This window comes from Hemibagrus wyckioides, linkage group LG08 (assembly GCF_019097595.1).
Source record: "Hemibagrus wyckioides isolate EC202008001 linkage group LG08, SWU_Hwy_1.0, whole genome shotgun sequence".
NCBI classification, from domain to species: Eukaryota; Metazoa; Chordata; class Actinopteri; order Siluriformes; family Bagridae; genus Hemibagrus; species Hemibagrus wyckioides.
Window position 1 is genome coordinate 20,042,253 of NC_080717.1, and position 25,189 is coordinate 20,067,441.

The following is a 25,189-nucleotide window of genomic DNA, read 5'->3' on the forward strand; positions in this document are numbered from 1 at the left end:
TTTTACAATAACAGAAAGTTACATTTAATCTTTTACTGTTTTCATTACTTAAATCTTCCTGCTGTCTACAACAGTGGACAAAATTTCAATTGTGTGTAAATAAACTACCTCTAGTGAGCTCTCCCTCTAGAGGAGAGATGGACTCAGTCCCTCACTCACCGCACCAATGGAAAGTGAGGACCGGAAACCGCGGCTGCTTCAATTTGGCTGTTAAACTGTTTACACTCGGTTTATCGTGCTGCGGTTCACCCCTCCGTTTACAATTCTGCAATCTCTTGGGCTCTGATCCCAATTTGTAGCATCATATCCACATAATTGATTAAGATTTCAAGTGTGTTCGTCGTTAATATCGTGCTTAATTGATTATTTTCTGACGACGGTCAGCACCAGCACCCGCTATACTGCGGCGCTCATCACGACTCCGACATATTTACAGTGCTTCAGAGGTGGGTGTTTAAGTGAGCTCGGGGAAAGTAGGCGAGGTTCTCTCTCTCTCTCTCTCTCTCTCTCTCTCGCTCTCTCTCTCTCTCTCTCTCTCTCTCTCTCTCTCAATACTGAACCACAGCCACGTAGCAGAAAGGAAGAAAGAGAGAGAGAGAGAGAGAACGAGACGCAGAGCGACTTGTTCCCTAATATAGCTTTCTTGCTAGCGACGTTAGCTCACAAATACAACAGCAAATCGGCTAGCTCTTAATTCACATCCCGTAACTTTTACTAGATTAGATAGACCTGTAGATCGAGTTAATAGTTAGCGGCTCACATAATGGTAAGTTAACATTATTTTTAGCGATGTGCATCTAGCTAATCTTGTTAGCTAATTTAATTACCGGTGCCCTGAATTTTAACGTCCTGGGGAATTTAGCTCACTTTGTTTAAAATCCATAAGCTAGCTAATCATCCTAACCAGATCTTTACAACTCAACTAAGTGCATGGTTGCTTGTTTAGTTTCATTATTTTGTTGTTGTTGTTCTTTCCCGTTATTTTGCTTCGATTGTCTTTTATGCATTAAAGGTTAAAGGTGTGGTCAGTCCTGCAGCATTCTCTACCAAAGATTGATACCAAATATTCTTACCAAATGTCATAAACTAGACGCAACTATAAACCATGTCTTTGAATGATCACTATAGGAAGCTGAAGATATGGATTTTGGCACATCTGAAGATCAGATTTTAAAGGAGGAGGATGAGAAAGGCACTGCTGAAAAGAAGACTGAGGGGGAAGAATCACGAAAAGCTGGAAAACCGTCCTCTCGTATCCCCACTTTCCAAAGCTCCCTGGCTCGCAAGCGAACCACTACCCAAATTGCAGAGTCACTTAAGCCTGAGGGATCCAGTAGAGAATGTCAAATGAAAGAGAAAGGGATCGGCTCTGGAGAGACACTGCGTACAAAATTGCCAGTGTTTGGTGACCGAGAAACAGCCTTGCCTGTTCTGTCAACTCGCATACACTCACACAGCACTGATGATCTCTCTGTTGCCGATATGTCAGATCCCATCCAGTCTGATACTTCAGATGCAACGTCACTTCCACATGAAGGAAACCACTCTCCTGAACCAAATGACTCGGACGTTCTTGAGGAATCACTTCACCGACCGAGTCTTAGAGAAGAGATAGAGTCCCATGACACGGCTTCAGCCTCAGAACCACTTGAAGAGCCTCAAGATACGAATACAGAGGTTCAGTCAGAAGACAAGCAAGAATCAGATACTGTTCTTCAGGATAATCTTAAACAAAAACTCAGTGAAGTTATTCAGGATATTGGAGATGAATTGAAGAAGACGCTTGAAAAAGAAATACCATCATCAATCATGGAGGATGCCCAAAAGCAGTGTTCAGCATTAAAAGAGACTAAAAAGCTTTCTGTGGATGTGTCACAGAACAAAGTTTCAAAGCAGAGTGAGGTCTCTGTTAGGAGTAAAACAGACCAGTCAAGACAGGCAGAACAAAAACACAGCACATCCTCAACGGTATGATATAAATTATTTGTTACAGTGAGGATTATGTTCAAATAAGATGATGTCCTAGAGCAATTTGTGAAGTATTTTTTTTATTTAGTAATAAATGGCACAATTTATAGTGTCATGTTGTGGAATGGCTGTGAGACAATTTAGTTCTCGTCATTAGTTACATCGTAGTAGCTATGAACAGTCTTTCTCTTACAAGACTTTGAGTTAACTGACAAGTTATTAACTTCTCTTTTCTGAATACTCCTATTGAGGACTGTTAAAAAGCACAGACCATGGTGTCAGTTTTAAGAATTCAATAGAACTGTGCTATAAACATGAATAACTTTTGGAATCAAAAATGGTACCCAATGACAGACTGTTATGTTTTAGGAAATTGAAGGTTTTCTTTTTCTTTTTTCTTTGTGTTTGCTAGACAAGAGGAAGGAGCTTTGCTCTCTTCTGTATCCTCCCATCTATCCTGCTGCTTCTGGGTGGATTTGGTCAACACATATGGCTCTATGGGGTCCCTAGATCTGTGTCCCACCTCATGGTGCAGCTAGAACTGCACTGGCTTGAAGGTTTCTGGTTGCCCCAAGAGGAATGTAGCTCTGATTGTCGGTGAGAAAACTTGTTTTTGTTATCTAAACTTGAAGATACACCGATCAGGCATAACATTATGAGTGGTGACAGGTGAAGTGAATAAGACTGATTATCTCCTCATCATGGCACCTGTTAATGTGTGGGATATATTAGGCGGCTAGTGAACATTTTGTCCTCAAAGTTGATGTGTTAGAAGCCGGAAAAATGGGCAAGTGTAAGGATTTGAGCGAGTTTGATAAGGGCCAAATTGTGATGGCTAGACAGCTGGATCAGAGCATCTCCGAAACGGCAGCTCTTGTGGGGTGTTCCCAGTCTGCAGATGTCAGTATCTAGCAAAAGTGGTCCACCAGGTAAACCAGTGACAGGGTCATGGGCATGTGATCTGATTCAACAGAAGAGCTACTGTTGCAAATTGCTGAAGTTGTTAATGCTGGTTCTGACAGAAAGGTGTCAGAATACACAGGGCTGCCAGGGCAGGTGGTTATAATGTTATGCCTGGTTGGTGTATATATAATTTTTTTTTTAAAAAGCTGACAGAATACTCAAATCTTTACAAGACACTCAAATATGTTTTGAACCCTGCCCTCCAGGCTCACTCTTACTGAGAGTATCCCTGAAGGAATGTCCTTCCCCTCTGGCTCCCCACACCTGCAGAGCATCACGCATACCTGGACCAACCTGCTGAACCGAGCTAACGCCTCAGTCAACATTGCTGCTTTCTACCTCACGCTTAGAGACTCAGATATTGGCCTGATTGATCCCAGTGCAATGCAGGTGAAACAGCTGTGGTGTGTGGGTTTGCATGCAACAAGCAATATTTCCCACAAGTTTATCCTTTACCACACACACATCAGGCTCAGAAAGTCATTATTCTGCCTAGTACATCAATTTTCACTCCTCTTACAAATGTTTTCTGACCAGTTTGAATGTATTTTCTATTTCAGGGCAAAGTACTGTTAGATCACCTGAAGCAGCTTGAATCTAGAGGCGTGAATTTAAAGATTGCCGTTAACGCACCTCAGACGTACAGAGCAGACACAGATGAGCTAACAGAAACAGGTAGATTTTTGCAGGTTTACTCTCTTTAGAATTTCACAGGAGCAAAGTGTCTTATCCTTTGATTTTGGCATCCAGGTGCAGAGATCAGAGAGGTTGACCTTGAGAAGATCACTGGAGGTGTCGTCCACACAAAACTTTGGGTTGTGGACAAGAAGCACATGTATGTAGGAAGTGCAAACATGGACTGGCGCTCGCTAACCCAGGTATTTCTGAAAACATTTGGAATTCTGAGTGTCAGCACCTAACAGTTTGTTTCTTTAATCTAGATAATAAAAATATCCTGTGTGATCAAAATAAAGGTCCATGAACCCTGTGCTCAAAACATGTTTTACAAATGGTTAGATCCTGCTGGATGAGTTATTCTGAATATACTATGATGTACAGTCTGCTGTATTATGTCTGCTGGTGGTCCGGGGGCAGGATCCAGGCGCTGTCATTGCCGCGGCCTGGGGTCGATTCCCGGGCAGGGTGCTAACCCAGCCACTGAAGAGTTAACTCTCAGTGCCAGTCCCAAGCCTGGATTAAATGGGTGTGTAGGAAGGGCATCAGGCGTAAAACCACATCGAAGCATGCAGACTAAATGATCTGCTGTGGCAACCCCAAACAGGGACCAGCCAAAAGAAGAAGAACAACTATGATACAGTATTATACTAAAATATGATTACTTTATTATTACTAATGTAGAAATATGATTTTCACAATGAATGAGGATTCAATCCCTGCTTACACCCTGCATGTGTCTGTGGTACTCCACTTTCCTCCCCCAGGAAAAAAAAATGTGCGTTGTAGGTTGATTGGCATCTCTAAAATGTCTGTAGTGTGTGAATGGATGTGGAAGTGTGTGTGATTGTGCCCTGTGATGGGTGGGCACCCTGTCCATTTTGTCCTCTGCTTTGTGCCCCTAGTCCATTGGTATAGACTCCAGGTTCCCCTTGACCCCATGTAGGATAAGTGGTACAGAAGATGAATGGATGACAGTTTGGGTATTATTTGTGATGCTACAAAAATACACCAGCAATACATAATAATGGCAGAGTACCTTTCTAAATGACTTGCGTCATCTTGCGTTGATCTTTGTGATGTGCAATGGCATTCAAATTTTATTAAATGGAGCTTTGATTTAGTTTGAACCTAATTCTTTATGTATTTTTTTAGTATGTTTGGTTGCTATACATCTGAGACAAAAATGAAAATCTGTACAGATATTAACATGCTAGGGTCTCCTCATTGAAATCTGATTCCACCTGAGCTTTACTGTTGCAACATGTCAATTTTTTCCCAGTGCAGTCCAACATGGGTAATAGTGTAATAAACGGTGTAACCAGCATAGTGGACCAAAGGCATGGAGTTGTCTTGGCAAGAACATGTGGAGCGTTTACATTTCACAAACATTTAGGAAAGCCTTTGACCTTGATCTTCATTGAGGAACAACTATAAGTCAGTATTTTATTTCTTCCACTGAAATGTTTTGCAGGTAAAGGAAGTTGGTGTTTCTGTGGAAGACTGCAGCTGTTTAGCACAGGATGCATCAAGGATATTTGGAGTCTACTGGGAACTCGGTGCTCAGAAAAATAGTTCCTTACCGCCTTACTGGCCTGGCCGATTCTCCGCCCTCTCCAGCATTAAGTACCCATTAACTGTTAAATTCAACGGTGTTCCTGCACGTGTCTATCTGTCTGTGAGTCTCATGGCCTTGCTCTCACATGTATATCAAATGGATGCCATAACATAGTATACACAATGTACTCAGTATAACATGTATGTCGTTGTTCTTTGTCTCAAAGTGTGATCTTGAGTCACTTCCTTATTTCAAAAATTCTGTTACCACACTCATAGCAATTCACACATACAGTATTGTAATCCACTGACAAATTCACTCTTATTCATTCACTGACTCCTTTTACATAATCTGTGATATCCAACGATATCCAAATGCTTCAAAGACCTAGCTTTGAAGTGAATGTAATGCATGAACTTGTCAACTGTTAACAGTTGGTGATGGTAAAGTGCCTTTATACCACAGCTCTGGTGAATTGTCAACTCCAATATTCCACATGTATTAAAATGTAACTATAGATCATTAAAAAGCATGATGTGTTGTTCTGTAGTTAATAAAACATTTGTAATTGGAAAATAGCTGTGGTATAAGGGCAATAATAAAAGAGTTTGTGTGGTTATAGGAACCATCCTGTCATTGATTATTTTCCTATCACAGCACACCCTGTCATGTTCTATTCCTTTCTTTATTATAACATGGCAAGTACGCTAATTTGCAAACCTTACTCTTTTTTTTTTACTTTAAGAGCGCTCCACCTCAATTATCCACTTTTGGAAGAACAGATGATCTTTCAGCTATCCTCTCTGTAATTGCTGATGCCAAAAAATTCATCTATGTGTCAGTGATGGATTACCTTCCCATGTCTCAGTTCACCCCTGAAATTAGGTAACCTTCTTTTGGAGAGATTCAGTGATTAAAAACATTTAAATTTTTTTCATTATAGCAAATAAACAGTGGATGTATTTTTAAAGCTAGTGTACAACTTTTAGAAGGATAAATTGATCTCTTTATTTTATCCACTGAATTATATTAGATTTTGGCCTGCCATTGATTCAGCGCTGCGAGAGGCTGCATGTGCCCGAAAGGTGGAGGTGAATCTGCTGGTCAGCTGCTGGAGCCACTCCTCAGAAACCATGTTCATCTTCCTGCAGTCTTTATCAGTACTTAGCAAGTCACCCCTCAGATGCAACGTTCATGTTGTATGTTGGAGATTTTCTAGTTGCATTTTAAATATTTCCTAACCTAGCTTTTTAGCTCATATCATTTCTTTTGTGCATTTTCCAGAAAGTGTTTGAGGTTCCTCATACATCAGCGCAACATCAGATCCCATTTGCCCGTGTAAACCATGCCAAGTTTATGGTGACCGATCGTGTTGTCTACATCGGTGAGCTTACTTACTTTACTTTAACCACAGTTCTGCTGGTATCATTGAAACTCTGGGTTTGAACACTGTTTCTTTTCTCTCTAAAAAAAAAAGTAAACTCTAATCTGATTGGTAATTCTATTCTCTTTGCAGGAACCTCTAACTGGTCTGAAAACTATTTCACCCAGACAGCTGGAGTCGGGCTCGTGGTGAATCAGACAGGCTCTGTCGTGGAAAAGGGCCAGCAAACAGTGCAGAATCAACTACAGAAGATTTTCCTGAGAGACTGGAATTCTGACTTTGCTCAAGTTCTAACAGACGATCTTGTAGAGCATTGCAGCAGGAGGGAAAAGCCATTGTAAAGCTCTTATATAATAGACAACATTCATGCACTATTTGGCCTTGCGACTTGCTGTAACATGGAATGTACAGAAACATACCTTTACTCTGGGCAGCATTCGGTCTTGTAACGTCTCTGTGATGTATATATTTTATTAGCTTGTTGTAAATTTTGTTTTTATGATTTGTTTACATGTGTGCATTTTCTCGTGTGCCAAAACCTGACTTGTTTAGACGTATGCTCAGAAGTACTGAAAGTGTTAAAACAGCATGGTTCAGAAAATGCCATTGTTTCAAACAATCCGGTTCTTAATTAAACAGCTGCAGCTTTAATCCCGAGTTGATGTGTTTTTACGTCCTTAGTAACGATTTATTATTAGACACGTATGTTTTAGTGCAGTGTTTAATGCAGCAGAGTGCGGATCAGGACGCGCCCCTTTGCGTTGTAGAGCCGTGACTGGCTGCTCGGATCAATAAGTAAAAAGCACTTGTTTCTTGTCGGAAACCGGAAGTTCAGGTTTCAAGGAAAAGACTAACTCGAAAATGGCTAGAGACAGGCAGCTGTCATCTCTTTTCAGCTACCCTCACCAAGGCGTGTGCAAAATATTCCTACTTTTGTGCTTGCTGCAGTTTTCTTCTGTGTGCTCTGACATAACAGACGGCAACGCTGAGCACTTAAAGCGGGAGCATTCACTCATAAAGCCGTATCAAGGTGAGTTAGCTGGCTAGTCGAGAAACTTCTTCAAGAGCTAACCATTACCAGAGTTAACGAGTTAACTACATGCTACCTTAGAAAGTTGATGGTTTGAGAATAGCTGCTAGTTTCAGAGAATAAATTATATAGCTGACTTGTGTTTTAAGTGGAGCAGACAGTGCTAACTCACGCTAGCTAATATTTTTATAGTCAACTATTTCATGAGTGCGCGCGCGCCATTCTAGGCTCTCATACCCCCCCCCCCCATAGGTCTATGATATCTTCTCTAACCGAGCACTCCATCACAGATATTATAAAAGAACTTATAAAGCGTTGAAAACAAGTGCAATACAGTAAAGCCAAGTATTTTCAGTTTAAAGTAGCTAATGCATTCTCCAAGACTCGGTCGAAGGCGCCTCATAACATCATGCACTTAATTTGCATGGTAACTGAACCGTCATGATAATACTCATATCAATCCGTGTTAAATTGAGTACTATATAGCAATAGGCAAATAGTTGACATGATAACGTGAAGTGAGGCCCAATAGGAAGCAGAGGATTTTTTTTGTTGCCAAAGCTGAACATCCTAAAATGTTTTATTTCTTTTATTTCAAGTGCACTTCACTCAAGTGCTACACCTTATAAAGAACCGTATAAAGCTGTCCTCTCAGCTCATATAACCAGCAGGTGTGATGTGAGCTGGAGAGACGTATCAAGTACAGGACAGTCAAAGTGTCTGGTCAGAAAGCCAACAAAGTTGTTGTGCTCTTTTATATATACATACATTATATTGCCAAATGTTTTGGGACACCCCTCCAAATCATTGAATTTAACACTTTTATGATGAGTGCAGCTAAACCACATCAACATCCAACATCAGTGCCATAAATAGTCTTCTTGTGGAATGGTCAAAAATTCCCATAAACAAACTCCTAAACCTTGTGGAAAGCCTTTCCAGAAGAGTTGAAGCTGTTATAGCTGCAGAGGGTGAGCCAACTCCATATTACATTCATGTGTATGTAAAGGCAGATGTCCCAGTTTTGGCCTGGCTCACAGTCTCCGCTCTAATTCATCCCTAAGGTGTTCTATCGGGTTGAGGTCAGGTGCAGACCAGTCAAGTTCCTCCACACCAAACTCACTCATCCCCATCTGTATGGACCTTGCTTTGTGCACTGGTGGGCAGTCATGTTGGAACAGGAAGGGGACATCCACAAACCATTCCTACAAAGTCGGGAGCATGAAATTGTCCAAAATATCTTGGTATGCTGAAGCATCGAGTTCCTTTCACTGGAACTAAGGGGCCAAGCCCAACCCCTGAAAAACAACACCTGATTTTAATGATTCAATGTGTTAGAAGCGGGGGCAAGAAAAAATGGACAAGCGTAAGGATTTGAGCGAGTTTGACAAGGGCCAAATTGTGATGGCTAGATGACTGGATCAGAGCATCTCCAAAACTGCAGCTCTTGCGGGGTTGTTCCCGGTCTGCAGTGGTCAGTATCTATCAAAAGTGTCCTGTAAGGTGTGAGGATCTGCTGCTAACATCTTGGTGCCAGATACCACAGCACACCTTCAGGGATCTAGTGGAGTCTATGGTGGATAGGTCAGGGCTGTTTGGCAGCAAAAGGGGGACCGAGACAATATTAGGCAGGTGGTCATAATGTTATGCTAGAGCAGTGTATTTGCCTTCTTTTTTGCATGTAATTTTAAAACCAACTAAAAAAAAAAGTTAATCCAAGGGGTAGCATAGCTTTGTGTAAATAAAGTGAGAATTTTTGAGAATATGTACTTTTTATCTTTAGGTGTTGGAACAAGTGCTTCAAGTCAATGGGATTTTTGGGGGAGTACTTTAGTTACAAGCCAGTATGTACGCCTGACACCTGACGAACGGAGCAGGCAAGGATCCATCTGGAACACAGTGGTGAGTGACATGGTCCATTATGTTTTTTTTTCTCTACTTGTTCTTCTTTTTTTGTAGTCAGTAAAACAAATTTTGTGTTTCTAGTAAATGTAAACATGATCATATAAGTTTCAAATGTGTCCTATTATATTGTTGTCATAAATAAAAAATTCAAAGAAAAAAAGGGAACTGGTCCTCTTCTGGGTGACGCCTGATAGTGAGATTACGAGTCATTACTCTTCTATAACTGTATGCTACAAGCTCATACAGTACTGAATATGCTTTAGAACATGTTATTAAGCTTTAAAACTCAGTATTGTTCGGTGGATAGCTTCACTTACGAGAGGGAGACTCAGCTGTAGACTGTAAAAATATTCATAGCAATCTGTAGGGTATCTGTGCCATATCATGCACAGTTTCAAGACAATCCTGGACAGCAGCAGTGGATATAAGCTGAAGGCATCTCCAAGCAGAAGTAGATAGGATAGGTTAGGCAGGTCCAGAGATAGTATATTGTCAATATTTGGTGTTGTCCACTTTCTGATAGTGTTGCCAGTGGCATTTAGACCATTTGCCATTTCGTAGATCACTTACTAGAGTCGAGTCTTTTTCCCCTAACTTAGCAAATCTGCATCGTACAGCTGCATGGCATCCAGGAACTTTGAGTTTAACGTTTGCTTTCTCAAGTATGCTTGTATGCTGGTTTTCTCATTAGATTGTTACCTTGTAACGACTCACTGATCATGTCACAGATATTTCAATATAAACATATTGAAATTGTTTCAGTGTAAAGATTTCCTTTAACTTTTGCACTCTTTCATATTGTACTAAACTGTCAAATCTAAGTAAAAGTCAATGAGACGGACCAGAGCTAAAGGAAAAATACAGAATACGGTGTATTATACTATCATGGTAATTCCCAATACCCAGAAAAGTAAACATCCTTTATTTATGCATTTATTAACATTGCATAAATATATTTTGTATCAACAGTCTTATGTCATAAATCTTACAGCCTGATTTTTTCTTTGCAGCCCTGTTACTTGAAAGACTGGGAAATGCATGTGCAATTTAAAGTTCACGGATCGGGGAAGAAGAATCTCCATGGAGATGGCATTGCCATTTGGTACACAAAAGAGCGATTACATCCTGGTAGGTGTGTAAACGTATTGGTAGCGAGGGTGTGTTAAAGCACTCGACCTGTGCTGAGCGTTGGGGGGTGGGGGTGTTTAACTACTGGATAAAGTGTACTTTACATGTTTTCATTTTTTATGAATACATCACATATTGTAATATTCTTAAAATAACCCAGGTGAATGTGTATATTCTGTTTTTAGACCATTATATTCACCTGCAGATCTTTTTTTTGTTGATTGTGTTTTGTCATATTTCCACCTTCATTCAGGACCAGTCTTTGGAAACCAGGACCACTTTGTAGGCCTGGCTGTTTTTATGGATACTTTCCGCAATGACCTCCACGGCATGGATGTAAGTGTGCTTTACTCACAGGTGATTTTTTCCCAGCAGGCCCAGGCAGCAATGACAACTTCCATGGCTTGGCCGTATTTATAGACACATACCCAAACGATGAGGCTTCCTATGTGAGTTAAAAGATCAGTTAGTTTATATGTGTACATGGCTTGTAATTCTTTTATAGCTTTTTTTTTTTTCTTTCTTTGGCTTGGTCATCGTTGGTGAAACAATGTTGATTTGTGAAAATGTGTAACCGGTCTTGAAATTCCATCTCTTGGTTTTGTTCTTTTTCACAGCTTGAGTAGCGATTAAATGGATAGTTTGGGACAATAGGTTAAACTTTAGTATTCTGCTTGGTCCACGTAACCTTTTGCATTAAGTTAAAGTAAAATTCACCAAAACCTAATCAGTTGAATATAATAATGCATTAATGTGTATATTTATTTGCATATTTAAAAACATAGTGCATTCCCAGGTATGCAAAAATGTTTTTTTTTTTTTTTTTTGTTTTGATTTGTTGGAGTTAGTTGAAATCTGTAAAACGAAAGCTATTGAAAATAACATCTCTGTGGACAAAGCTGACATTAATGCCACTATTATTATATGCCATTATTCTCTACACTATAAAAAAAATGTGTGAACTTGAGTTTCAGTTCAAACATCAATTTAGGCTTTACACACAGAAAAAAATCCTGAACTGTCCCTTTAATATAAACTTTGCTGTGATATATGTGCTTTTGGCTATGTTTAATATTTTGTGTATAAAGATGTAATATATGTTTTTAGGCCCCAGTCAGAGCATGATTTCATTTTTTGTGTATATGTCAAGGATACACCTTTGTTTTGTACAAATGATACGAATGCTTTAGTCGAATCCTTGATATTCGCATCATTTTTACAAATGTTTACATTCTGTTCACTCTGTTGCTTCATCTGAATGCTGTCTATGAATGCCGTCCTTTATTTTATGTCTTTTTTTTTTCATGAATAATGTCTAAACTCTGAACAGTTGTTTGTTGAATCAGAAATTATATGCATGCGTTATCTGGAATTGCATCTCGGTAAAATATATGAATGTGATGACCACTTGCCCTGTGATCTCCTAGCGTTCCTTTCCCTACATTTCTGCAATGGTGAGTAATGGCTCGCTGTCCTACGATCATGGAAACGACGGCCGCAATACAGAACTGGGGGGCTGCTCGGCCGAAATCAGAAACAAAGACCACGACACATATCTTGCTATCCGATACTCCAAAGGCAGACTCACAGTGAGAATCTCATTACAGTTTTTAATACTGTTCATTTGTTTAAAATCCTTGAGTTCAAAAAAAGCATTGAATTCAAATCATGCTTATACAGGCAAGGCATTGTACTTTTATTTATTTATTTAACATTATAAAGAAATTTGCTTTGCTTTGTATTATTATAAAGATTTGTAAAGTGTGAATTTGTTTTTGGTGCAAGAAATTTTCAACTCAGTTAAATTTCCATGGTGTTACATTTGTTTAAGTACAATTATTGAAGACTGGAATTCCTTGATATATCCTTGTTTATCTGCTCTTTGCTCTGTAGATTATGGTTGATGTCGATGACAAGAATGAGTGGAAAGAGTGTATCGACATCGGAGGCGTCCGCCTTCCTACCGGTTACTATTTTGGAGCATCCGCAGCCACAGGCGATCTTTCTGGTAATCTTTGTTCTCATAAAGATATACTATATGGACGCCAAAAGTATGTGGACAAATGACTATTAACACCCATCTAAAAATCCAATTCCAGACTCAGTCTCCATTTGCTGTTATTAATGTTAATTTTTCTGAGAAGGGATTTCCACTATGTTTTGATTGCGATGATATGTCCCCATTCATACTGATGTCAGATGAAGAGGTCTGGGGTGTATTCGGCATTCCAGTTAATTCTAAATGTGTTCAGTGTGGTTGAGGTCAGGGCTCCGTGCAGGCCACTCGAGTTCTTCCTCTCAGACCCTTGTCAATCCATATACCTCACTTTGTTCACAGCGGCTAGGTCAGGTTTTGCCACTTAGTTCCAGTGAAGGGAAACTGTATTTCTATAGCATATAAGAAACATCTTGTACAATGATGCACTTCCAATTTTTTGCCAACTGTTCAGGAAAGAACCACATTTTGGTGTGATGGACAGATGTCTGCATAATACATGGTGTATATATACTGTAGTGTATCTGTTAATTATTCCTAATACTGAGTGTCTGGTTTTGACTGCAGACAACCATGATATCATCTCTATGAAAATGTACCAGCTGATGGTAGAACATACTCCTGAGGAGGACAGTCAAGACTGGACTAAGATTGAGCCTAGTGTCAGTTTGCTCAAATCTCCCAAAGGTACACTAGAAATCTTATTATTATTATTATTATTTTTTTTGTTGTTGTTACATTTGTATTTTGTATTTATTTATTGTTCGGTTTAGTCATTTTTTATTATATTCAGAATTGTGCTTGCTTGTTTTTTTTACATGCTATAAAGTGCTGCAGTTTATTTGTTTGAAAGGTGCTGTATATGTAAGGGATAGAAGAGAGAAGTTTTGATTATTAAATTTGGTTATTTACCTGTAACAGTATACCCCTGACTTCTCATACTATAGCAATAAACCTAGAATTACTTTTCAATTGATTAATTACACACATTTACAAGTGTAATTACACATATTTACAAATTACAATAGCAGTTTGTTCCCTAACTTTCACTTAATGTGAATAAGACAGCAAAAATGGATGTGCAGCTTGTTACTGAGAAACGGTAAAGTGCAGAGTCCTCCGTCTTGAAGCCTTCCCCTTGAGGAACTGCTCCAGGTGTTACAAATAAATGTTTCCTTGCAGAAAGCGTCATCCTATCAATTGTAGCTTTGTAAGTGTTGAATAAGAGCACATTTATTAATCTAGAAAATCACTCAGCCCCATCTAACCTTTCATATAGATAATTAATGAACAACATTTGGCCAGTGGGATTTGAGAATGCTACAGAGTTGTGGTATAATGGTTCAATCTTTATCATCATTGTTGAATGTATCATGAAATCATGTTCTGTAAACATTTGTTTTAGTATTTCATACTGAAAAATACTTCTTAATCTCAAATTTGTAATCTTTTTTTTTGCTTTCCTGTGATATAGACAATGTTGACGATCCAACTGGCAACTTCCGGAGTACACCTCTTACCGGCTGGAAAGTCTTCCTCCTTCTCTTGTGTGCTCTTCTCGGGATTGTTGTTTGTGCTGTTGTGGGAGCAGTGGTCTTTCAGAAGCGGCAAGAGAGGAACAGGAGGTTTTACTAGACATCTGTCTAAACAGGACAATTTTATGAACTCATAAGAATGTGGATGGGAAAGGTTAATGTGAATTTTTTTTTTTTTTAGCATTTGGACAAATGTCAAAATATTGAAATGAACAATTAAATAAAAAAGGGGGGTGATGGGTAGCAGCAGTGGTTTCAGTTTATGCAATGCACTCCAGGTTGCACATTTTTAAAAATGAAGTTAAAAAACACCACACTATTTTTAATCAGTGAGGAGGCCATGCAGAGTAACTACATTTCCATATCTACGCTGTTTAATCTACACTCAACACTTGGATCTGTTTACTTGTTTGATCTGTTAAATGTGTGTAATATCAAATACATGGTTGTAGTGCTTTTAGATTTATACCAAAAACATTTGTTTTTTTAGGTGCACTTCTTAATTTCTGTCAGGCTATGTTTTCATCAGTTTCTTACTGTTTGGGCTTTGAATAGGATTATGGGAAACTCGGAGAATTAAATAGGGTTTGCCGTTACTTTTACTTCTGTTTTAACTTTAAAACCTCACTCAGCATTAAGGTTCTTCATTATATTCGCTATTAATTTCTTTTTAGGGTAAACTTTTAAAAAATTGAACAGATGTTGAAACACATGTTAAGCTGATTTCTGTCCAGTTTACCAACCTGCATCATCATGCTTAGGGTGTTTTTTCTTCAGCTCCAACAGTATTGCCATTTTAAAAATCTGATTGCAAATGCAGTGTGTTACTGGCTGCATCAATCTGGACACAGTTTGTGGACACCCCTCCAAATTATTCAGTTCAGGGGTTGGGCTTGGCCCCTTAGTTCCAGTGCAAGGAACCATGTCTTTATGGACTTTGCTTTGTGCACTGATGCGCAGTCATGTTGCAACAGGAAGGGGACATCCCCAAACCGTTCCCACAAAGTTGGGAGTATGAAATTGTCCAAAATGTCTTGGTATGCTGAAGACACTGAAGTTCCTTTCACTAGAACTAAGGGGCCAAACCCAACCCCTGAATTCAATGATTTGGAGGGGTGTCCCAAAACCTTTGGCAATATAGTGTATGAAATGGTGGTCTGCATTTGCTTTATAAATGGATTTGGAGAATTTAATAGAAGAAAAGTCTGGGGTTTAATGTTCAACATAAACCTGTGTGATAAAAATCCTGTGAATGTAACAGTACATATTGCGGACTGGTTCAAATACACTGAGCTTCAGCTGGTCCATGTTCTTTGAAATAGAAAGGGCAACAATTGTACAAAAGCTGGACGTTTAATAAAGAATTCTTCCAGTAGTGGCTGGAATTTCTTACATTGTATTCACAATGTACATTCATTTCTATGCATGATGGCAGGTCTAACTTCCTTCTCTAGACGGTTACAGCAGGGCCATCCGTGTATTACCGACGATGAAACCGGAAAGTACTGCTTATTGGTCAGAAGATGCCAGAGCTGTGCTTGTGATTGGTCGACAGCCTGCGAGCGTTTACGTGGCACTGGTGGCCCTGCGCAGACTCAGTGCGCACTCTTATTTCTTCGCAGTGGCTACATGATGGTGTTGAAAATGCAGTTAATGCTAGCCGCATTTTTGTTTCTGAATGTTTGCTGCAGTCTCGTCTCTGCACTGTACTTTCACATCGGCGAGACTGAAAAGAAATGCTTCATTGAAGAAATTCCAGATGAAACCATGATAATCGGTGAGTACGTCAAAGAGAAAGTTTTCCGGCTCAGAGAGATGGTTGGCTAAATGCTAAAAGGTTAGCACCTACCCTGTCAGGTTAGCTTGACGGCTACCAGCCCTGTCTCGTGAATTAAATGACGTATTTTCAGCAGTTAGCTCTTTATAAACTCGGTATTTATGTAAAGGTTTGCATTTGGCGCGTTTTTGAAAAGAGGATGCAAACATTACAGGGCTAGCCGGCTCACCTCGACAGCTAGGCTAGGCTAGGCTAGTTAGCTGTGTGAGCAGACTGTCAGATTCTTATAGAGCTTACTGGCTGGTTTGGAAAGTGCAGGTGCTTTGCCTCTCATAAGGATGATACAAGAGTCATACATGCTACTAGGATTAAGTTCGTTAAAAACGCACGCATGTGTTATTGGTTATGTAAAAATGTTAGAGCTGAGCGTTTGTCTTTTGGTGTTTATGTTTAGAGAAATTTAATAAACACTTGCCATCTGTTCAGACAGAAAGTATGAATTTATACATGTGAGTTTATGAGAAAACATATTCCAGGTGTCATTTCTATCTCTAAGTATGATGTATAGTTTACTCTTGAATCGTAAGCTTTTGTTTATACGCCAATCAGGCATAACATTATGACCACCTGCCTAATATATGTTGGTCCCCTTTTTGCTGCCAGAACAGCCCTGACCCGTCATGCACTGCGTATTCTGACACCTTTCTATCAAAACCAGCATTAACCTTTTTAGCAGTTTGAGTAACAGTAGCTTGTCTGTTGGATCGGATCACACGAGCCAGCCTTCGCTCCCCACGTTCATCAATGAGCCTTGGTCGCCCATGACCCTGGTGCCGGTTCACCACTGTTCCTTCCTTGGATCACTTTTGATAGATACTGACCACTGCAGACTGGGAACACCCCACAAGAGCTGCAGTTTTGGAGATGCTCAGATCCAGTCGTCTAGCTATCACAATTTGGCCCTTGTCAAACTCGCTCTAATCCTTACACTTGCCCATTTTTCCTGCTTCTAACACATCAACTTTGAGGACAAAATATTCACATGCTGCCTAAAATATCTCACCCACTAACAGGTGCCATGGTGAGGAGATAATCAGTCTTATTCACTTCACCTGTCACTGCTCATAATGTTATGCCTGATCGGTGTAATTAGCAATTATGTAAGACTTTTGGATCATGCTTTTTTGAAGGCAAGGGCATTGTTTGGGTGAAGAAGATACCAGAAATGTAGTGCCAGGTTACACCCAGTGTTCTTAACTTGGGATTTGAACACTTTAATTTGGACATGACGATTTCACTGTTGTTTGCACACTGAAATGTAAATATGCTACTTATACAATTCCTTTTTTTTTTTTCATTGCCGGAGAACTCTACTCCACCCTCACTCCAGGACTTGCCTTGAAACAGTAACGGCTTAGACGCTTTTAGACTTGAGAGCACAGGGATGAAATGTCTTAGACTCAACTTGTACTCAAATGGATGAAAGATATAAAGCATTGACTATTGTGCAAGCATGTTGTATATAGAGTAGAATATTGCAATCAAACATGGTCAGGTTGTAGATGTCTCTTAATGTTTTCAAAATATTAATTCTACAGGAACGTACTCGAAATAATATTACGAGGTATGCCTTTAAAAAAACAGAAATGAGCTTGTTGGAAAGGTCAAAGCAAAGTTCTTTTAAATCTATTTCAGTATAATATACTGTTTGGACATTGTGTATTTTAAACATAACAGACTTTGTTACATGATTTCATTTTGTCAGATCCTTTTTAACATTCCCCAACTGTGCAATTACAATTTCTCCAGGAAACTATCGAACACAGCTGTATGACAAGCAGTCAGAATCGTACCTGCCTGCCACACCAGGGCTCGGGATGTTCGTGGAAGTTAAAGACCCTGATGAGAAGGTCAGTTGTCATCTAATCGGCTAATTATCAGGCAGGCGAAATGAACTCAGTGCTTCGAAAGCTCAAACACGCATGTGTATTTTTCCCTCCCATATGATTTAGGTGATCCTGTCTCGTCAGTACGGGTCAGAAGGCCGGTTTACCTTCACCTCCCACACACCTGGTGAACACCAGATCTGCCTGCATTCCAACTCCTCTAAATTTTCTCTCTTCGCCGGTGGAATGCTTGTGAGTTCAATCGTGCATTCATGCTTCTAATGCTCAAAAAAAAAAAGTCTCATGTCCATATACTGTATGGTTCTGGATTTTTGTGTTGTTTTTCTATATATATATATATATATATATATATATATATATATATATATGTTGCACTTTGTGCCCTCTCCATAGCGAGTTCATCTGGATATCCAAGTGGGCGAGCATGCGAATAACTATGCAGAGATTGCTGCGAAAGACAAGCTGACCGAGCTGCAGCTGAGAGTGCGCCAGCTGGTGGAGCAGGTTGATCAGATTCAGAAGGAGCAGAACTATCAGAGAGTAAGTGTTTTTCTCTGACATGAAGCCATAATAATCAGCTTTTATGCAAATGAAGGACTATGTGACCTGATACAGAGAGTGGGGTTTATGAATAAGCATTCAAAGGATCCACTGTGCAAAAAAAAAAAATCTGGTAATTCGGATTTGGAGTGCTGCTCATCAAACAAACACCAGGTTGCTGCTCTGATTCACCAAGATATAATCATGTCATTTAAACACTGTTAAAGAGGATTGTTATTATTGTTGTTATTTTTAATGAACACATGATTTGGACCTGTTTTCATTGCAGCATGGAGACTGAATACAAATAATTTTAGCCCGTGTGCCAGACACATCCCACCCTAATGCACACATTTGTGTTATGTATGTTGGTAGATACCTGTGCAAATAGTTGCACATGCTCACAGATCCCCAGTCCCTAAAGCATAAATCATAGCTTTAGTGCAAAATATAGAAGGCCATAAAATATCAATCATACAGTGCATTACATCATATTATGCTTTTATGAGATCATTACTACAGTCCTCAAATGAACAGGTTGCTGATCCGATCGTAAAATGTTTCTTCTTCCCTCCTTATTGTGTATACTATTGATTTTTAAATAAGCAGTACTTAATGAAGTTTTAGTATGTATTAATGCAGTACTGTTATACTAGTCCTTTGGTAGTCTAATATTGGGCCACATTTTATTGTTTATATTAGGACTGTAACAAAATAGAAATAAATGATTCAATTTTAAACAGATTCAAATACAGATACAAAGAGTTGCATAGCCGATTAAGATTGGGATCCTGTTGTAGCAACCGAAAAGGTCATGTGAGCAGGAGGTTTTTGCTTTTGTCATATGAAACCTTAGGGAAAATTTTATTCAGGTTTAAACCCATAGTGTGTATATATATAATGATGTAATAAACCTGTTCTCCTTTTCCAGTACCGTGAAGAGCGCTTCAGGCAGACCAGCGAAAGCACCAATCAGAGAGTCCTGTGGTGGTCTATTGTCCAGACGCTGATCCTGGTGGCTATCGGTTTCTGGCAGATGAGACATCTTAAGAGCTTCTTTGAAGCCAAGAAATTAGTGTAAAGTGTGTGTGTGTATGTGTGTGTCAGTGTTTTTGATTCAGTATGCAGTATACAGCTGATTGAAAAGTCATGTCTAGACTGCTGAAATGAACCTTTAAGTTGAAACGCCTCTCTAAATTTCTCCCAGACTTGCATTGAGATTATTTCACCATATTTTGTTTGTATGCCACTTAACTGTCGGCTGTGTACCAGTTGATGACCTTAGGCCAAAACCACATTTTTTTTTTTTTTTTTTTTTGTTTTGTTTATCATGAATGAATGGACATTTCACAAGTCTGAATATGATCTGAGTTTTGTCTCTGAAGCTTGGAAGCAGGAGTTTTGTGTGAAGTTGTCCTACACTGAAGATGCACACATTTACTAGACACAAAATCAACTCTCAGATCCTGTTGCTTTGTGTACAATACTCTTTTTGTGGGGTTAGGATTTAATGACGTATGTAAAGTTTGGTTATTTCAGAGTGAATATCTGTCCATAAATTTTATTTAATATTCATTTGTTCAGTTAGCATGAACTGTTTTCCAGCCAAATGGGTTCAGAAGGTTGTTTACAGCTCTAGTAGATTTTCTCAAGGCAGTAGCACAGACACCAGATCTGTCCTGAAAAATGATGGTATGTTTCTCCTCCTCCTCCTCCCCTCCCTGCATTATATAATGCATTGAGGGGAAACAAAATCTACAATTTGGGGTTTGATACTGTTCGAACTTAAATTTTGAATGCTTTTGGAGGGGGATGCAGAATTATAATGTTCTATTACCTGTTTATTATCTGGAACAATATTTTGGCTTGTTGTAGGTAATAGTCACTTTTATTAATGAACCACTGTTATGTGGTTTGTTTAGAATTCTAATGTCTCATCCTGTTTCTACCTTTTATTTTAATATCCTGCAGTTATCTTGGCCATTTTTTCCCGTGTGCTCAGATACTCAGGTATTTCTGGATTTGATAGAAATGACTGTCACCTCCTTTTTTTCAGGAAGAGCTGCAATATCAACCCTGCAAATGAATACGGTCATCCTCAGTGCTCTCTAAGGCTGCATTTTTGTGTTTCAGTTCAATTTTATTACTTGAAGTTTCTTTATCCCATATAAATTATTGTTCAGCTTTATTCCTTTTATAGGTCCCCCCCCCCACTTTTGAATCATGTAGGATGTGACCCATGTATTTCTTTTAATTTGGGGTTCTTCATAGACATTTGTTGGATGAGGGTTTAAGGCTGAGGGTTTGAGCTTTTTAAATGACTAGAGGGGAAGACTGTGTTGTGATGTGTTCATGATTGCACTCAAATAAAGCTTTCATCTCCCTCCAGTTCACTAGTAACATCTTTTAGAATATACAACTGTAATCTACTTTTCTATGAAAGCAGCCATTAATTTAATACAAAACTTTATGAACTAAATATTGTGGACTAATTTGTTTTGACAAAATATTTTGGATGTGCTAATTCCCTTACTGGCTCGTGCCTTCCAAATGAAGCATACCTGCCAAAGCATTTTGAACAGATACTTTGTAGAGCGGGAAATGGTACTGGGAATCACTGCATTATATTAGAATATCTTCCTTCAGTGACAGATATTTCTATCACTTACCATAATATCTGAAGTCTCTGCTTTAACATCTCCACTTCCAATCAGTCTGGGCCCATTTTATCTCTGCCATACATGGACCAGCATGCAACAATTATGCCTTTGCAATTCACATGTTCTCCCAGTGTCTGTCCATGTTTTTTGGAGGTTTTGTGGTTTCTGTACAAAAGCATGCCAGCATTTTAACTGGCTACTCTAAATTGTCTTGTATTGAAAGAGAATGAGGTTGTGATGCCATTGTCCCTGGACATGGTTTGTATGTGTCATATGAACCAGCCAAATGAATCAGCTAATTGTCAACATGCACATCTGTGTTGGAGACCTGAGTTTGAACATGTGGACAAACTCGGTATTCCTGACAAAAATATTAATGCTACAATAAAATAATGAAGCTATTCAATGGGCTCATGCACAGCTAGAATCTCACTGGAACTACACAATAGTCTTCAACTGAGAAAGCAAGACAGCTTATATATCCAGGCGACAGTGGCAGCGTCACCCAGAAATGATGCCCCAGGGCAAGGTGCCAAGTCAACTGGGATTCTTTCTACTAGTGGATCCAGACTGGCCCTGCCATATATTATCCACCTCTACTGCTTATTCTTCCCATGTTGCAAAGAATTTAGCAAGGCTACAGTCCTGATATTTTTGCTATATGTGGCTTCCTCCCTCAGCAGATCTGCTATCCCATAGGAATGGAAAGATTTGGCACCCCCAGCTAGGTTATCTGAGCTTCTGTGTTTAGTCCCTTATGATGAAGAAATAGCAAAATTTCACCAAAAGGAATTTATATTTGAATAGAACAGCTGAGGAAAAGAAAACTGCCAAAGCCTTGTAGTATGATCTGATAAAGATAGGAACAACAGTATCACTGAACACTCTAAAAAGGAAATAACACAAGCAAAGACTTTTTCCCAGGACAACTTTGCTCCACAACACTCCATTCTTGAACAAGAAACACATAAACGTAAGACTTAAATATGCAATAAGGAATTTGCACAGACAGTTTTATAAAAATGAATACATTAAATGGGAACTGTCTGAACCCATGGATCAGTGGAATGTCTGGCATATGAAAGGCAAGGCTTTTGTCAAAAAGAACACCATCCACATAGTCAAGCATGCAGGTGTTTTGCTGATGCATGAACTGGCAGTCTTGTCCTGGTGTCAAACCAAAGCTTTCTTCTGGGATCACCTCGGTCCCCAGATTTACATTTCTGTTGAAAATCTATGGTGGTATTCAAAGAACGTTTTGCTGGCAGGGAAAACAAGGAACATTAATAAGTTGGAAGCTTTTGTCATGAGGAATGGGCAAAGATTCCAATAGAGAGATGTCAGACGCGTGTGAGCATAAACTGGGAACATTTACTGAAGATTTTAAAGTATAAAGGAAGCTCCACAACATATTATTAACATTAAGGGGTTGAATAATTTTGCACATGGACATGTGTGGGAGAATTTTTCCTTGTTCTGTTTATAGTAAACTGAACATTACATATTCAGAATCACTTGTAGTTTTACACTGCCAAAAGTTTTGGGACACCCCTCCAAATCATTGAATTCAGGGGTTGGGCTCGGTCCCTTAGTTCCAGTGAAAGGAACTCTTAATGCTTCAGCATACCAAGACATTCTGGACAATTTCATGCTCCCAACTTTGTGGGAACAGTTTGAGGATGGCCTCTTTATGGCCTCATAACTGCGCACCAGTGCACAAAGCAAGGTCCATAAAGACATGGCTGAGTATGCATGTCTTCGTATGCTAAAGCATTGAGTTCTTTTCATTGGAACTAAGAGGCCAAGCCCAACCCCTGAAAAGAACACTTGAAACCAATGATTTGGAGGGGTGTCCCAAAACTTTTGGCAATACAGTGTAGTTTTCATTTCATTTATATACATTACTAGACTGCTTTTTTTTCTGCTGACTTATTTTGAGTATGACTGTAGGTAAACTGTTGAATTGAAATGGGTGTGTTTGAGAACTGCCTTTGTGCTAGTGAAAACTAAATGGGAGTTGGTAAAACAATCAACTGACCTTGTTGTCCTCCATGAATGCGAGTTTTTTTTATTCTGTTTTGCTCCCTGTGCACCCTTCTGTACTCCATGGACCAAATGGTGGCCATTCACTCCTCGCGACTAACTGTTTGTCTGTCACAGAGGAAACACATGAGGAGCTACCATATATAACCACTGGGTGGTACCATGACATCACCACAGTGTATAAGCAGCATGGATGCCTATTGTGACATGAGCAGTTCCAGGAAGTTTGTGCTGCTGATGCCTGGGTGTCACAATATGCCTTCTCTGTGTTACAAGGTTAACAATTAGGAAATCATCTCAGATTTCTATTCTAGGGCACTTCCTCTTGTGAATTCCACTGTGTTATCCAGATGGTGCTCAATTGCCCTAGTTGTTTATAGGAATAAAATGGCACGCTAATAACATTTATACACTATATTGCCAAATTCAGGTGTTGTTTTTTAGGGTTTGGGCTTGGCCCCTTAGTTCCTGTGAAAGGAACAATTTCGTGCTCCCAGCTTGGGGATGACCCCTGCCTGTTCCAACATGACTGCACACCAGTACACAAAGCAAGGTCCATAAAGACAAGGATGAGTGAGTTTGGTGTGGAGGAACTTGACTGGCCTGCACAGAGTCCTGACCTCAACCCAATAGAACACCTTTGGGATAAATTAGAGCGAAAACTGTGAGCCAGGACTTCTCATGCCTGACCTCACAAATGTGCTTTTAGACAAATTCCCATAAACACACTCCTAAACCTGTTGGAATCTGTTATAGCTGCAAAAGGGCGGGCAAACTCCATATTACATTCATGTGCATGTAAAGGCAGACGTCCCAGTTTTGGCCTGGCTCACAGTCTCCGCTCTAATTTATCCTAGTAGTGTTCTAACAGGTTGAGGTCAGGACTCTGTGCAGGCCAGTCAAGTTCCTCCACACCACACTCACTCATTCAAGATTCAAAGCTTTTATTGTCATGTGCACAGTGAGGAAACAAGTTTCCAACTTTGCTGTTCACAGTGAATGCCCGGCAAGTACAAAACCTATGTAAAATAAAGATAAAATAAAACACACCCACAAATACACACACGAACATAAAAAATAAAATGTCTTTATGGACCTTGCTTTGTGCACTGGTGTGCAGTCATGTTGGAACAGGAAGGGGTCATCCCCAAACTGTTCCCAATACATGGATGAGTGAGTTTGGTGTGGAGGAACTTGACTGACCTGCACAGAGTCCTGACCTCAACCTGATAGAACATCTTTGTGATAAATTAGAGTGGAGACTGTGAGCCATTTCAAAACTGGGACATCTGCCTTTACATGCACATGAATGTAATATGGAGTTGGCTCACCCTTTGCAGCTATAACAGCTTCAGCTCTTCTGGGAAGGCTTTCCACAAGGTTTAAGAGTGTGTTTATGGGAATTTTTGACCATTCCTCTAGAAGCGCATTGGTATGGTCAGGCACTGATGTTGGATGAGAAGGCCTGGCTTGCTCTAATTCATCCCAAAGATCTTCTGTTGTTTTGAGGTCAGGTCTCTGTGAAGTTCCTCCACACCAAACTCACTCATCCATGTATTTAGGGACCTTGCTTTGTGCACTGGGGTGCAGTCATGTTGGAACAGGAAGGGGCCAAGTTGGGAGCATGAAATTGTCCAAAATGTCTTGGAATGAAGCTGAAGCATTAAGAGTTAATTTCACTGGAACTAAGAGGCCAAGCCCAACCCCTGAATTCAATGATTTGGAAGGGTGTCCCAACACTTTTGATATAATATATCTTTTGATATAGTGTATCATTTCAGGGAAATAGTTACATTTTACATTTCCTAAAGCAGGTTTCGTTTTAATGAAAAGAGGAAGAATACTTCGAGCTAGGGGACAGCTGGTGGACATAAGGGTTTTTTTTTTTTTGACATTACTAGTACTATATCAACTTCCACCTCTGAGAAACCGGCGCCTAAAAAGCGAGATTAGATGTATTGTAATATAATACTGCAAATCCTAATGCGTGTTTGAAATTACAAAACACTTTGAAAAATGATAAACAAATCTAATTGTTGCGTAGAAACAACGCAGTTCGGTGTCTTGATATACACGACATTCCGCTTCCAACAAACCTAGGAACCTTTTCCCACGTCGTG

At 39.5% G+C, this 25,189-nt stretch overlaps 3 protein-coding genes across 6 annotated transcripts; all 3 read left to right on the forward strand.

Moving 5' to 3' along the window:
• Positions 1-191: 191 nt before the first annotated feature.
• Positions 192-7,204, forward strand: pld7 (phospholipase D family, member 7). 2 transcript variants are annotated; one of them, XM_058397689.1, is made up of 11 exons: positions 192-446; positions 1,129-1,968; positions 2,381-2,565; positions 3,138-3,321; positions 3,492-3,606; positions 3,682-3,809; positions 5,081-5,284; positions 5,910-6,049; positions 6,198-6,363; positions 6,449-6,548; positions 6,681-7,204. In XM_058397689.1, exons 2-11 carry the CDS (start codon positions 1,141-1,143, stop codon positions 6,887-6,889), a joined length of 2,259 nt encoding a protein of 752 aa, XP_058253672.1. In that variant the 5' UTR covers positions 192-446; positions 1,129-1,140; the 3' UTR covers positions 6,890-7,204. The 2 variants fall into 2 exon arrangements, with proteins under 2 accessions (XP_058253672.1, XP_058253671.1); XM_058397688.1 differs by lacking the exon at positions 192-446 and adding an exon at positions 544-766.
• Positions 7,205-7,356: 152 nt separating this feature from the next.
• lman2 (lectin, mannose-binding 2) lies at positions 7,357-14,385 on the forward strand. 3 transcript variants are annotated; one of them, XM_058397694.1, is made up of 8 exons: positions 7,357-7,578; positions 9,362-9,480; positions 10,494-10,611; positions 10,984-11,060; positions 12,039-12,200; positions 12,505-12,619; positions 13,175-13,294; positions 14,082-14,385. In XM_058397694.1, the coding sequence occupies exons 1-8, from the start codon at positions 7,410-7,412 to the stop codon at positions 14,240-14,242; spliced, it is 1,041 nt and encodes a 346-aa protein (XP_058253677.1). In that variant the 5' UTR covers positions 7,357-7,409; the 3' UTR covers positions 14,243-14,385. The 3 variants fall into 3 exon arrangements, with proteins under 3 accessions (XP_058253677.1, XP_058253678.1, XP_058253676.1); XM_058397695.1 differs by having other exon boundaries at positions 10,987-11,060; XM_058397693.1 differs by lacking the exon at positions 10,984-11,060 and adding an exon at positions 10,865-10,947 and having other exon boundaries at positions 7,359-7,578.
• Positions 14,386-15,555: 1,170 nt separating this feature from the next.
• tmed9 (transmembrane p24 trafficking protein 9) lies at positions 15,556-20,845 on the forward strand. Its single transcript, XM_058397696.1, has 5 exons — positions 15,556-15,919; positions 17,729-17,829; positions 17,932-18,057; positions 18,220-18,366; positions 19,298-20,845. Exons 1-5 carry the CDS (start codon positions 15,568-15,570, stop codon positions 19,445-19,447), a joined length of 876 nt encoding a protein of 291 aa, XP_058253679.1. The 5' UTR covers positions 15,556-15,567; the 3' UTR covers positions 19,448-20,845.
• Positions 20,846-25,189: the final 4,344 nt, after the last annotated feature.

Bases quoted from the DNA above. Each gene is read 5' to 3' on its own strand.
- pld7 (XM_058397688.1), top strand. The intron at 3,810-5,080 runs GTATTTCTGAAA...AATGTTTTGCAG, and splicing joins ACTGGCGCTCGCTAACCCAG to GTAAAGGAAGTTGGTGTTTC. The intron at 6,364-6,448 runs GTATGTTGGAGA...TGCATTTTCCAG, and splicing joins TCAGATGCAACGTTCATGTT to AAAGTGTTTGAGGTTCCTCA.
- lman2 (XM_058397693.1), top strand. From the start codon at position 7,410: ATGGCTAGAGACAGGCAGCTGTCATCTCTTTTCAGCTACCCTCACCAA. The intron at 10,948-12,038 runs GTAAGTGTGCTT...GTGATCTCCTAG, and splicing joins ATGACCTCCACGGCATGGAT to CGTTCCTTTCCCTACATTTC. The intron at 12,620-13,174 runs GTAATCTTTGTT...TTTTGACTGCAG, and splicing joins AGCCACAGGCGATCTTTCTG to ACAACCATGATATCATCTCT.
- tmed9 (XM_058397696.1), top strand. From the start codon at position 15,568: ATGATGGCAGGTCTAACTTCCTTCTCTAGACGGTTACAGCAGGGCCAT. The intron at 15,920-17,728 runs GTGAGTACGTCA...CAATTTCTCCAG, and splicing joins AGATGAAACCATGATAATCG to GAAACTATCGAACACAGCTG. The intron at 17,830-17,931 runs GTCAGTTGTCAT...CATATGATTTAG, and splicing joins TTAAAGACCCTGATGAGAAG to GTGATCCTGTCTCGTCAGTA.